Source organism: Marmota flaviventris, chromosome 12, assembly GCF_047511675.1.
Source record: "Marmota flaviventris isolate mMarFla1 chromosome 12, mMarFla1.hap1, whole genome shotgun sequence".
NCBI classification, from domain to species: Eukaryota; Metazoa; Chordata; class Mammalia; order Rodentia; family Sciuridae; genus Marmota; species Marmota flaviventris.
Window position 1 is genome coordinate 95,554,487 of NC_092509.1, and position 13,795 is coordinate 95,568,281.

General features: G+C 44.1%; 1 protein-coding gene across 1 annotated transcript; it reads left to right on the plus strand.

Annotated features, from left to right (window-relative positions):
- The first annotated feature begins 403 nt into the window (after positions 1–403).
- Positions 404–13,379, plus strand: Rnasel (ribonuclease L). Its single transcript, XM_027934907.3, has 7 exons — positions 404–567; positions 2,204–3,863; positions 6,033–6,118; positions 7,335–7,540; positions 7,853–7,985; positions 10,697–10,830; positions 12,072–13,379. Exons 2-7 carry the CDS (start codon positions 2,381–2,383, stop codon positions 12,256–12,258), a joined length of 2,229 nt encoding a protein of 742 aa, XP_027790708.2. The 5' UTR covers positions 404–567; positions 2,204–2,380; the 3' UTR covers positions 12,259–13,379.
- The last annotated feature ends 416 nt before the right edge of the window (positions 13,380–13,795 follow it).

Sequence of the window (13,795 nt, forward strand, 5' to 3'; positions counted from 1 at the left end):
ACATGGAAAAGGTACAAAAGTGGTTGCAATAAGATGGAAAAGATACAAAAGTGAGAGAGGGCATGGGGGCAGGAAAGATGGCGGAATGAGATGGACATCATTACCCTAGGTACGAGTATGACTGCACATATGGCGGATGCTACACGGTGTACAACCAGAGAAATGAAAAGTTGTGCTGCAATTGTGCACAACGAACCAAAATGCATTCTGCTGTCATATATACCTAAATAGAATAAATAAATTAATTAAAAAAAAACAAACCCGGATAAACCTCCATATAACAACAACAAGATACAAAAGTGATGGATGAGCTGGTTGCTGCAACCCAACCGGTGGAGAGGCTGAAAGGTGCGCGCCTGGTTCTGGGGATTCTGGGCGTCCACTCAGTCTGCAGCTGTCGGAGAAACGCCCCGCTGGCCAGCTCGCCCTCGCCACCTCGCTTCTCATTCCTTTCTTGGCCCCGCCCTGCTGGCTGAGTGACAAGAGGAAATGTTTTCCCGCAGGGGACCAGCCTTCTAGGATCCGTTGCTGCTGAATGAAGGACCGCGAGGATCCTGAGCGTGGAAGGTAAAATGGGCAGAGGGAGGCGAGCTGGGGGTGCTGTGGGGCCTGCGAAGTCGTTCTTTGAAAACTCCTTTGCGCTTTGGGACTGGAGAGGAAAGGGTCTGGGGGAGTGGAAGGAGTGGACACAGCCTGCTGGCCCCCTCTCCAGGAGCCCCGGGGGACCCGAGCCCTTTCCTTCCTGCAAGCCGTGACACCCACACACTGTTTACTCAAGTCCTCCTTTTCTAGGGCTTCCCTGGTCACAGGAGAAAACGAAACTGAAGCAGACTTGACTTCCTGTACTTGAGTGTTTGTGCGATTTTTTTTTTTTCTTCCCTTCTCTGCTCCTTTATTTACACCAGCCCGCCTCATATCGGGTTGTAACCAGAACTGTGTGCTGCAAACTTTTCTTCAAAGATTTCATTGCTGGGTGATCGATCATGTTTAAGTTGCACAACTGATTGGACCTCGAAGAGGCTAGCTTGGTGGATGATGTCGCTGGTGCCAATTATTGAAATTTTCAAAAGGGGGGGCTGACTGTTAATTGAATGAGATCTTACGAGTCCACCTGAGCACAGTTGGATTAAACCCACACTCCCTGACACACCCCGCCTCCCTATTTGTGTAGTATTTATTTATAGGCACATGGGTGGGGAGAATATGTATGATTCATTACATTTTTTTTTTCATAAAGAGATGTGATTAGCTCTACAATTCATCGAATGCCTGATAATTTGCTACATGCTGTATTTTAATGCCCTTTACACACATGACCTTGTTTATTGTTGTCCCCATTTGAGGAAATTGGGACTCAACTATCTCAGATTACACAATCAGGAAGTTACCTTCAAAAGTTATACCACCAGGTCCTCAAATTCAAAGTTCACTGAGGTCAGAATTCAATTCTTTCCTTTCCTACTTTGAGTAGGCATTCAAAGTGGACTTGCACCAACTCAACAAAGGCAGGGACGGGCCTGGCTGGTGATAGAAGAAATGCAAAAGGACCCAAGCCATGAAGTGCACTTTTCCTATTAAATGAGGTTTTTTTTGTTTTGTTTTGTTTTAAGAAATGATTTTTTGTTAGTCAACGCACATATAATGTTGAAAGAGATTTGTTGATGTAGATTGAGAATGCTAAACGCAATCAAAACTTTTGACCAGTCATGTAGTTCTTTGAAATCTATCATAAGATCTATCAAAAGGTAACAAGGTAAAATGAGCTGAATTTGCTGCAACATTCACTCAAAATTATTTTAAAAATCTTGCTTAAAACATTCAGAAAACACTCAGTCATGGAGAAATGAAACAACTGTGGGATGGCCTATTACACACCACTGAAAAGCTTTAAAAAGATTTTGTGATAACAGGAAATTTTGCATAGTATGACATTAAATGGAAGGAACCAGGATACAAAGTTACTTACACATTCTGACTATTGTTTTTTAAAAGCCCATAGAAAAAAATACAGTAAAATATTATTCATGACTCTTTCTGGGTAGGGGAACTATAGAATAATAGTGTTCTTAGGTTTAATTTAAATATCTTCACAATATTCTGTAAGGTAGAGGTTCTGTAAAGATTAAGTAGATGTATTCACAACAAGTTGCTAGTAAAACTAATGGATGTGACTCAAACGTGTTTTCCTGTTCTGAAACGACAGAGTGTCCAGGTGGGATGTCAGAAGGCTGACAGTATTGTTCCTCTTGATACTGCTGGCTGCAGCCAGGTAATCCCAACGTACACTCCAAGGCTCTGACCAAGTCCCAAGGAGAAAAACCATCATTTTCTGAAAGAAAACGCAACAAGTTGCAGCCAGTGGCCTGTTACACACCACATCATGAAGACCGATGATCACAAGACCACCCAGGAGGAACCCATGTCCTGCAGCCGTGGGACAGCCACAGTGGAAGACAATTGTAAGTTGATTAAGGCTATTCACAAGGAAGATGTGGATGAAATCCAGCAACTGCTGCTCAGAGGGGCTGATGTCAACTTCCAGGAAGAAGTAGGTGGTTGGACACCTTTGCATAATGCAGTCCAATGTGGCAGGAAGGACATTGTGGAACTTCTGCTCCGTCACGGTGCTGACCCTCACCAGAGGAAGAGGAACGGGGCCACTGCCTTCATCATCGCTGGGATCATGGGACACGTGGAGCTGCTGCAGCTTTTCCTTTCCAAAGGGGCCGATGTCAACGAGTGTGACTCCAATGGCTTCACAGCTCTCATGGAAGCTGCTGGGCGGGGTAAGATCGAAGCTCTCAGGTTTCTTTATGAGAGCGGAGCGTCGGTGAATCTGCATCGAAACTCTAAAGAGGAACAGAAGCGGCTTAAGAAAGGAGGGGCCACGGCTCTCATGGACGCTGCTGAAAATGGCCACACAGATGTCCTGAGGATTCTCCTGGATGAGATGGGGGCGGACGTCAACGCCAGGGACAATATGGGCAGGAATGCCTTGATCCACGCTCTTCTGTCATGCTCTCCTGATAGCAGTGTGGAGGATATTACCCGCCTTCTGCTGGATCACGGGGCTGATGTCAACGTGAGAGGAGAAAGAGGCAAGACACCCCTGATCCTAGCAGTGGAAAAGAAGCATGTTGGTTTGGTACAGATGCTTCTGGAACAAAAGTGCATAGAGATCAATGACACCGACAGCGAGGGCAAGACAGCCCTGCTGGCTGCTGTGGAACTCAAACAGACAAGGATGGCCAAGCTGCTGTGCCAAGAGGGGGCCAGCACGGATTGTGGGCCTCTCGTGAGGACAGCAAAACTGAATTACGACCACTCCCTGGTGAAGCTCCTTCTCTCCTACGGAGCTGGAGTCTGTTTCCAGCCTCCCCCTGAAGACTGGGAGCCCCAGAGTTCACGTTGGGGGTCAGCCCTGAAAAAACTGCACAGAATGTACCGCCCTATGATTGGCAAACTCAAGATATTTATGGATGAAGAATATAAAGTTGCTGAGACCTCTGAAGGGGGCATCTACCTGGGTTTCTATGAGGAGAAAGAGGTGGCTGTGAAGCTATTCCTCGAAGACAGTGCACGTGCAGAAAAGGAAGTCTCCTGTCTGCAGAGCTGCCGAGAGAATAGTAACTTGGTGACACTCTATGGGAGCGAGAGCAACAAGGGCTGTTTATATGTGTGTGTGGCCCTCTGTGAACGAACTCTGGAAGAGCACTTGGATGTGCACAGAGGGGAAGCTGTGGAGAACGAGGAAGATGAGTTTGCTCGAAATGTCCTATTATCTATATTTAAGGCTGTTTATGAGCTGCACTCGTTGCATGAATACACTCATCAGGATTTGCAGCCAAGAAACATCTTAATAGGTGAGTCCCTATCTCAGTCATTTTGTGTGTGTGTGTGTGTGTGTGTGTGTGCTGCTATGACAGAGTGCCACAGATTGGGAAATTTAAAAAGAATAGAGATTTAGTTCTAGGAAGTTCATTGGCATCTGGCAAGGAACTTCTTGCTGTGCTGTCCACCGAGGAAGGCTGAAGGGCAGGAAGGACAAGAGAGAAAGAGGAAGCCAAACTTCTTTTACAACAAACCCGCTCTGGATAATGGCATTTGTGAAAGCAGATCCCTCATGATGTACTCAGCTCCTGAGAGTCCCACCTCTTGACACCAATTATACACTATAAAACTCCTAGAAGATAACATAGGAGAAAAATCTAGACACCCTTGGGTTTGGGGATGACTTTTTAGATGAAATATCAAAGACCTGATCTATGGAGGGAAAAAGATGGATAAGCAATAAGAATTAATTGACTTGATTAAAATATAAACATTTCTGCTCTGTAAAAGGCACTTCAATAGATGACAAGCAAGCTATATAGCCTGAGAGAAAAAAATATCTGCAAAAAGACATGTCAGTTAGACAGTTGTTACCAAAAAGAACAAAGGACTCTTAAAACTCTAAAATGGAATAACCTGATATTAGAGAAATGGCACTTAGGCTCCTCAGTAGCTGGGTGAAGGGCAGAACCTAACTGCCCACAAACTGTTTATGATTTAATTGCAGAAACTAAGCCTAAGTGTTTGAAAAAAAAATTATAGCATTTTAATATGACCTGTTGAATCTAATAGTAGGAGGTTAAGGCCGAGTGTTAGGAGAACAGCGAAGTGTTCCAGTTAGGCACCTTTGGATTCAAGGGCAGAAATCACAACTCCAAGTGGCTTCAAAAATGAAGGGAAATTATTGGTTCCAGTTACTGAAAACCATCCCTGGATTTCCATGCATACCCTACCTGCCTCTTCAGACTCTTGCAGGCCACTTCCCGACTTCAACCCTGCTCTCTGGACCCTTCTTTCCATCAGATTGGAATTCTCCAGTTTCCTCTCAGCCTTGGGAATTCGTGTCTGGAATTCTACTTCGCATTTTAGTCTAAGTGTTTCTTTCTTAAAGAAGACCGATCCCCACCTCCCCAATCATAGAGCTTTCCTATGGCTGATGAACAACCAACCAACAATGCTCTAAATCCAAGACTGTCTTGGCGTAGTGTTCCACTAAATTAAGCTAACCAGCCACAATCCAGCTGGACGTTTTAGACAGTTATCACAGAGCATCCTGTACTTTGTGCTAGTATTTCCACAATTGCAATGATATCTTTATATTCATTTGTGTATTTATTCCATTGAATATCTGTCTCCTTGTTGGGAGACTCTGATCTTAAACTCTTGGATGGGGTTCTCCTCTCCCCATCATTTTGCCTCTTAACAAACACATTGAATAATTCAATGGATTCATTTTTGTTAGGCTCTGGATTCCCACGGCTTGAATGTCTAGTTTGGAATCTAAGTGGTTCTAGAAGCACACCGTTGCACCGGCCTTCACCCTGCTTGGGGTTACCCAGCCTTCCTTCTCAGACTCCTTCAAGCCAGAAGCAGAGACCATATCCTGGGAGGATAAATCACCACCATCCTTTCATAGTGTTCCTGACCCCTCCCATCTATTCATCCCTCTATCTGAGGGCTCAGTGGCTTTCTCCTAGGGAAAAAGAACCTGAAGGGGACGAGGAAGCAGGGACTTATGATAAGCACATCCCTGACCCTGGGAAACTGCCTAACTTGTCGCGGTGGGCAGTGGATGATGGGCTTACTTTATGGATGGCTGTGCCAAGATGGTCTTGCATGTAGAGTCTTGCTGGCTGCTGCTCATTAGTCATGGGATGTCCCCTTAACTCCCTCCAGCAGCTGCTTTGCAAATCTGTGCTGTTTGCCTCAGGAACTGCACAAATGGGGAGCTGATTAAATTTATCTTCATCCTTTCCTACTCTCTGGCCTGGAAAAAATAAAATTATGTCCTGCCCCTGGCAGATACCTAATAAATCAAATGTTAACTGCACAGGACAGTTTTTGAGGAGTGAGTAGCATTTTTATTTACCTTCTTCAGAGATGATGGATTATACATCGTGTTGCATGTTTATTTAAATCAATTGACTGCCGCATCGTGGGGAATGGATATTTTCCATGCCCTTCTCTGCACTCTCCCGTAGATTCCAAGAAGGCTGTTCGCTTGGCAGATTTTGATCAGAGCATCAAGTGGACTGGAGACCCACAGGAAATCAGGAGAGACCTAGAGGTGATTTCTACAATCTGCTGTTTTCTTTTTCTTCTGCTTCCTTGCTTGTTCATTACCTTAGTGCAAATGGCCGATGAGAGGGTGTTTCCTTTTTAACCAGGAAGGAAAGAACTTTGAAGGCTCCTCCGACCCCCACCACTCTGTGTCACTCACTGTCCTCACTCCTCTGTAGACACTGGCGCATTCCTGGGCTTCCTCTCATATCAGAGCTCTTGCAGTGCAGAGGAGAGGTGTCATGGCGGAGTCAGTGAGGCACTGCCTGTCACCTGGTCCCTTTCAGGTCTCTTATTATCGCTTTCTCCCTCCACTAGCTAAATAAGTAAGTAAATTGAACATGTCATTCCTCTTTTCTAAGTAATTCCAGGAGGTATTTCCAGATATCACCAAAATTCCTTCAGGAGATATTTTCTGCCTAAGGATAAGATGAATGAGACTTCTTTTCCCCCACTCTGTTCAAACACATGCCCTCAGCTCCGAAGAAAGTCAGCTACTGAGGCCCCACAAAAACTCCAGGGAGGGGTGGGGTTGATCCTCAACTGGGAAAGAGACAAAACTTGGCCCCAAATTTAATTCCCTGACATAGCTGTTTCTCCTGAAAGGACACAGAGCCTGGCCCTGCAGACCAAAGCCCCTGGCGGATCTGGCTTCTATGGGGGCATTTCTTTCCAGGAGAGAAATGATGGGCAGGAGCTCATCACCCGTGTCTGGCCTCTTGGTTTGGCAGCTGCAGATGTCAGCTCCTCCCCTGGCTGATGGCTAGTGCAGAGTGTCCTATGCTGGCCTCCTTCTCTGCCTCTCCTTCCTGCCGTGGTCTAACTCCTAGGTTACACTGCTGTTTCCCACCTGGACAGTCTCTATCATCTCTATCATCTGCTGCCCCAGTTCTCAGCCAGTCCCCTGGTATTCACCTTGTTTAGAAACATTCTCCCTTCTCTGATTTCTCTATGTTCCATCAGTGCATTTGACATCCACCTCCAATCTCTCTTTCTGCATGTCACCCCCCCCCCAAAAAAAAAAAAAACCTGTACCCTGGGATTACCTTTTAAACTGTGCGGACCATACAGTACTTTGAAGAATTCTATACATGAATCTGTGTCTTCTCTCCCGAACGAGCCTGCAGGCTCCTAGAGATTTCTTCTAGCACACACTATCCAAAGTTACCCAAATCGAGAGGTAATTCATAAGCCCCTTTGGCTTGATTTCTGGTTTTATGAAGGCCCTTGGACGGCTGGTCCTCTATGTGGTAAAGAAGGGAGAGACTCCTTTTGGGAAGCTAAAGGCTCAAGGCAATGCCAAGGTGATTGAACTTTCTCCAGATGAGGAAATTAAGGACCTCATTGATCACCTGTTCTGTCCTTTGGAACCTGTGAAGGACCATCTGGGTGACCTTCTGGATCATCCTTTCTTTTGGAGTTGGGAGAAGTAAGTAAACTCAAGTGTGGATCTCAGGCCTCAGAATGGAGAAGGAGGGGTGGTATGGGCCAGGGTCAGGGCTTGTTCTCTCTGCTTGGTATATACTGGATATGTGACCTCGGAGGGGCAGTTTAACCTCCTGGATTCTGGTTTTCTCTTCTGAAGAATGGGTGGGGGGGGAGAGAAAGAGACAGCTGCCTCTCCCATCATGCAGAATTTTAAAAGTTTTACTACTTTTATTAAAATCCAAAATCTATCAGTTTTCTCTTCCTGCAAATAGTGGGAAAAATGGAATGACCATGATAATTTTGTCCTTCTCAGACGCTATAGGGCACTTCGGGATGTGGGAAATGAAAATGACATCAAGCGTAGAAAAACTATGAGTGAGATCCTCACACGACTAACACCTGGGTCATCTGAACCTCCCAGAAGTTTTGACTGGTGGACATATAAGGTATGAACAATTTCTGTTGGTGTAGGCATTATTCTGGGATGAATCCATGTGCTATTTTATGTGAGTTTTTTTTTTTTTTAATACCAACCAGGAAGTGAAAAGGTGATATTCCCTCCCTCCCTCTCCATCCAAGTCCCTCTTACTACTAGCTCTTTGAGGTCTCTGCTCCCCCAAGAGACCAGCTGTGACAGACTCCTGTTCTGGTTATTCTTAGGATGGCCTTGACCCAGCCCGGGAACCTTTCCCTAAAGCCTGGCCAAGGGCCTATTACCATAGTGACAAGGGTGGCTGCCTGAATAGAGCAGACACTAAACCATGGGGCTGCCTCCTCTGCTTGTGAACAGCTGTGAGCATCCACATAGAGACCTACGTGCTGCCCCCACAAAACACATTCGGGAGACAGGATGATCTCTAAAACTCCCCCTCTTCAAGAAAATCTGCCTGGCTTGAACTAAGTATAGAGGAACCCCAAAGTATTCACCACCATCTCAATCTTGCCTTTGCCATCAGAACTTTCATTAGGATGAATTAACAACATCTATCAAATAGGCCAAGGCAGACCAAGGCTGGGCAGACGAAGCAGAATAGGCACAGTCCTTGTGGTGCTGGACACTTGCAGAAATAATGCTGTGCGACGTGGCCTGGGCGTCCCTCAGACACGTGTCAAGGACTGTGAGAGATTGATACTCTGAGGCCTTCTACTGAAATCAGCAGCTTCCCCACCCCCGGCCTCTGTTTCCCCTGTAGCTCTTTATTTCTGTTTCTCTTTTTGCTCTTCTGCCCTCACTTGTCTCTGGACTACCTCCTGCCCTCGAAATGGCTAGCCTTCTTTACTAGTCTTTGAGTTCCACGATGTCTGCTGTCTCACTGGCATGAAGTAGGTCGACCATGACTCTTTGCTAAATGAACATCTATAAAACTCCAGCTCAACCCTGTGGAAATGGAGACATTTGAATCTAGAGCCAATGACAGGGACAGTCGAGATTATGTAGCTCTTGACTGTTACATGGCGGCCATAGTTCTCAGGACTTGGAGTCCCCCCATTTAATCCTTAGAAGAGCCTCTGTGGTAATCATCTATGCTTTGCAGATAGGTAAGCTGAGGCATAGACAAATAATCTTTCAAAGGCTGAACCAGTATGAGGTGTGAGGTGTAGCAGGATTTGAAGGTGGGAAAAATGGCTGCTGAGGATGTGTGCTCACTGCTGTCCATGAGCTATGATGCCGTCAACTCCAACTCCTATAATCCTGGAGGAAAGTGAGGTCCAGAGATGGTTCCTAAAGTACCTGGGTTGGGGCAGCCAGAGAGTGGCAAAGCTAGAAGGAAACACCTGTTCTTTTGTTCCCCAATGCATTGGTTCTTTCCCCTAAATTTTATTGACTTATATTGAATTTTGATTGAATTCAAGTCTTACCTTGTCATTCCCGTTTATTTATTTATTTATTGGCACATTGCAGTTATACATAATAGTGGGACTCATGGTTACATATTCCTACATGCACATAACATGATGTGTTCAGTTTCATTCCTGAGTTCCTCCTCTTTCCCTCCCCTTGTCCCTCCCTTTGGTCCCCTTCCTCTATTGGTATCCTTCCTGTTTTCATGAGATTATCCTCTCATTTTCCCCGCCTTTCCCCCTCTTGCATTCATATAAGATAAAACATGCAACACTTGACCTTCTGAGTCGGCTTATTTCACTTAACATAATGTTCTCCAGTTTCATCTATTTTCCCACAAATGACATAAATTCATTTTTTTTATGGCTGAGTAAAACTCCATGGTGTATATATGCCACATTTTCTTTATCTGTTCATCTGTTGACAGGTACCTAGCCTGATTCCATTTCTAGTCTTTTGAGGAAATTCCACACTGATTTCCATTGTGGTTGTGGTAATTTATAATACCAGCAAAATTGTATATAAGTGTTCTTCCCCCCCACGTCCTCACCAGCATTTGTTGTTGTTTGGATTCTTGATTTTTGCTATACTGACTGGAATCAGATGGAATTTCAGTGTAGTTTTGATTTGCGTTTCCCTGATTGCTAGAGATGTTGAACTTCTTTCATACATTTGTTGACCGTTTGTATATCTCCATTTGAAAAGTGTCTGTTTAGTTCTTTGGCCTATTTATTAATTGGGTTTTTATTAATTTTTGGTGTTAAGCTTTTTGAATACTTTATATACTTAATCCTCATATTAGATTGTTTTTCTTGTTGATTTCATGCTCATTTGTGCGGTCACATGGTTGTTTTTGACAGCACAGGTTTAGCACCCAGGTTTTCCTGACTATCTACTGTATGTGGTTCTCAGCCTGACCCATGCCACCACCCACACTCTGCTCTCCATCTGAGCAAGCCTCTTTAAGGAGGAAATGTAATCGAGCATGAATTTGGAAGGGCAGCTACAAGATAAAAATGTGCAATTTATGTTATATGGCAGTAGACCAAAGATTTTTTAAACCACGTTTTAATGTATTTCCTTTCTTATGAAAACAATTCACTTGGAAAATAGAGGCACAAATTTAAAGTTATCTATAATCTCCCATCCAAACAGAACTATATTTAACATTTTGTTGTACAACACTTACTTGTTAGCAATTAGTAATAGCATAGGCACCCTATATTCAATTTTAATTTTGCCTTATGGTATTAAGATGCCATCAGAATTTATTTGTGTGGCCACTGCATTTTTGCGTAACGTTTCATTTTTTAGATTGACAAAGATGTTATGAAAGACATGAATAAGTTCTATGAAAAAAAAGGGGATTTCTACAGGGACACTGTGGGTGATCTGTTAAAGTTCATCCGGAATATGGGAGAACACATTAACGAGGAAAGAAACAAATGGTAAGTTTTGTTTTTATTCTTGTAAATCTTACGTGAAATGAGAGCAACTCCGAGGGGAGGGTCCCACAGCACTCGACGGTGCTGCTGGAGAGCAAGCAGTTCCCGATGGAGCTGACCAGGCTCTTCCAAAGTGTGGGTGGTCGGGCAGCGAGTACCCCCGCCTTGAAGCAGTGTGATGGTCAAACCGAACCCGCACCCAGGAAGGCTTCTGTGGAGGGTGTTGAGCCCTCAGACAACAAGTGTCTGTCAAGAGCAACAGACGGGAAAAAGAGGATCAGCACAGGGGCGAGCTCCAAAGATGTGAATAAGCTTTGGGTGGCTTATTCAAACCTGCCCAGAGCTCACATGGATTGGGCTGAGGACCAGAGACAGAGCAAGAGTAAGAAGAGCAAAGCGGCTGGGCGAAGGGCACTGAATTCCCTGTTTTTACCAAACCACCGAATTACTTATTTTTCCTTTTGCTTACAGTTTCCATAAATCTATGTTTCTGTTTCCATGTGATATTAGGGTCATTTTGGAGAGAAGAAAGGTTGCAGTGTTTACAAGGTAGTTGTGGTGAGAAACTAGTTTATTTCAGATCTGTGATGCATGGTTATATATTCCTAAATTATAGTTTAAAAAAGAGCAATGTATCATGAAACACCTGATTCTCAAAAAAAAAAAAAAAATCCAATTCTAAATTTATATGTGTATGGAAAGAAGGAAGTTTATTTTGATAAAAGAAATGCAATTCCTCTGCTGTATTTGGAAAAGGGAGATCACTGTGGTCTTTCATCTTCCTTTTAGTTTTTGTTGCACCCCACTGAACAGAAACTCGTGACTTCTTGTGTGACTAACACAGGAGATGGGACAGCTGGACAAAGTGAATGAAGAGTTATGAAGGCCTTGGTTAAATTGGCTTTTTTTTTTTTTTTGCCAAAAACATTAGCTGCAAACTCATACACATACACAAAACCTTGCAGGTCAGGGCTCTTTCAGATTTGGGGATTGTCCATAAGGGATTGTGGAATTGTATCCTTTCCATTTGATGAATGCAAAAAATGAGGTTCAGAAAGATCAAGCAGCCAAAGGTTGCACAGTCACTAAGGAGTTAGGAGATGAGCCTGGCTCTGTCACTTTCCCAAGTCCTTCTCCATTAGGCTGTAGAAATAAAAGAGCAGAGCGTGTCCTGGGTCCTATGTTGTGAAGTGCTGGAGAAGATCTGGGGGCAAGCATGTCAAACCACTTGTGTTTCATTTCAGGATGAAGGAGAAAATTGGAGATCCTTCCTGTTATTTTCAGAAGACATTTCCAGATCTGGTCATCTACGTCTATAGGAAGTTACAGAACACGGAATACAGAAAACATTTCCCCCAAACCCACAACCCAACCAAACCTTTGTGTAACAGAGGTGGCCAGGGTGGGAGGCTGGCCAGCCCTGAGTACTGAGTCTTTCAAGTTCAAGGGGCCACTTACTAGCTATGTAACTGGCAATCACAACTCTCGGAGCCTCTTAGCTACACCGTTGCTTGTGAGGGATGAGTTAGACAGCAGTGTGTCAGTTTCCAGCACACGCATTCCACACTTTGGTAACAAAGGCAGTGTATGTCCAGATTCCCTGGTCCTTGATAGTGGGCAAGGCTTATTGGCAGGGACTGGGAGAGCATCCTGCTAAGTTTCCTCTTGTCATTTGCAACAAAGGAGGGAATGCCAAGACCTCTCAGGCCACGTGTTTTACAATGATTATCTCATTTAATTCTCTCAATGACCTACATGATAATAACCAGAACTTATTATCCCCATGGAAGAACCTGAGGCTCAGAGAGTTTGAGCTACTTGCCTGAGATCATATAATCTGCACAGAGCAAGGTATAAACGGAAGTTACTGTGATTGTTACCTCTTACTTAGGTACTTTAAAAACTTAATTAGCGGCCCAGGGCTTTTTTGGATGAGACCCAAAAGGAATATGCCAAAAGAGTTCCAGGAAGCTCATTTATGCATTAATATTTGTAAGTCTACACACTAGTTGTATGAATTCCATTCCTATAAGCACTTGCACTGATTTTCCATGACCTTAAGAGAGTAGGTCTCAATTAGGGGCAATTTTGCTCCTCAAGGGGCATTTGTCTGTGTCTGAAGAAGTCTTTGGTGTCACAGCTCTGGGAAAGAATGACAATATTGGTGTTTGTAGGTAGAGGCCAGGGGTTCTGCCAAATACTCTTTGGTGCACAAAACAACCCCCAACACGCAACACCCAGATCAGAACATCAGCGGTACCGAGACAGATAAATCCTGTCTTAAGGGACTGAGACACTTTTGAACTGGCTGGAGGCCCAGGACTGTGGAGCGTGTGGACGACCCCAGAGAGGGGTGACCCGGATTTATTTTCTTGCTGCTGCATCTGTAATGGAGCACTTCCTTCTGCCATCGGCCACTCAGGAAGTTCCCCATCCACCCTCACTTCCCTGCTCCACTCCGGGGGCTCAATACGTGCTTCTCTACACCCTGTAGTTTTTGATTTCCCCACTGGGATTGAAGCCCCTTAAAGCAACGATTATCTGTTTTGGAATTTGTATCTTCACTGCTTAGCCAAATGTTTGTCCCGCCATAATGCTCAATGAGTAGCCATTGAATAATTACTATTTATTATTATTCATGTACAAAGAAGAGGCCATCTTTGCACATGAAAAATAATACTACTTTACATTTTTATGGTGCCTTATAATTTATTCATACCTATATATTATCTCATTTCGTTTCCAAAATAATTTTGTCAGGTTGTCATTGAAATCCTTATTTTGCTGATGAGGACATTGAAGTTAGAAATAACTTCGATGTACTCTAGGACATAACCAGGGAGTTGTCGCTGTTTTTGAATAGATTTTCTGACACTCAGTCTGGAGTTTTTGCACTTATCATCATGGTGGCTAAGTTAAGATGGAACCTTGGAATGGGAATGTAATATGAAAAGAAGGTGTCCGGTGC

What these genes read in the sequence shown, in the direction of transcription:
- Rnasel (XM_027934907.3), top strand. Translation starts at nt 2,381, where the DNA reads ATGAAGACCGATGATCACAAGACCACCCAGGAGGAACCCATGTCCTGC. An exon ending in AAATCAGGAGAGACCTAGAG is followed by an intron (nt 6,119 to 7,334) that starts GTGATTTCTACA and finishes GGTTTTATGAAG; the next exon opens with GCCCTTGGACGGCTGGTCCT. An exon ending in AACGAGGAAAGAAACAAATG is followed by an intron (nt 10,831 to 12,071) that starts GTAAGTTTTGTT and finishes GTTTCATTTCAG; the next exon opens with GATGAAGGAGAAAATTGGAG.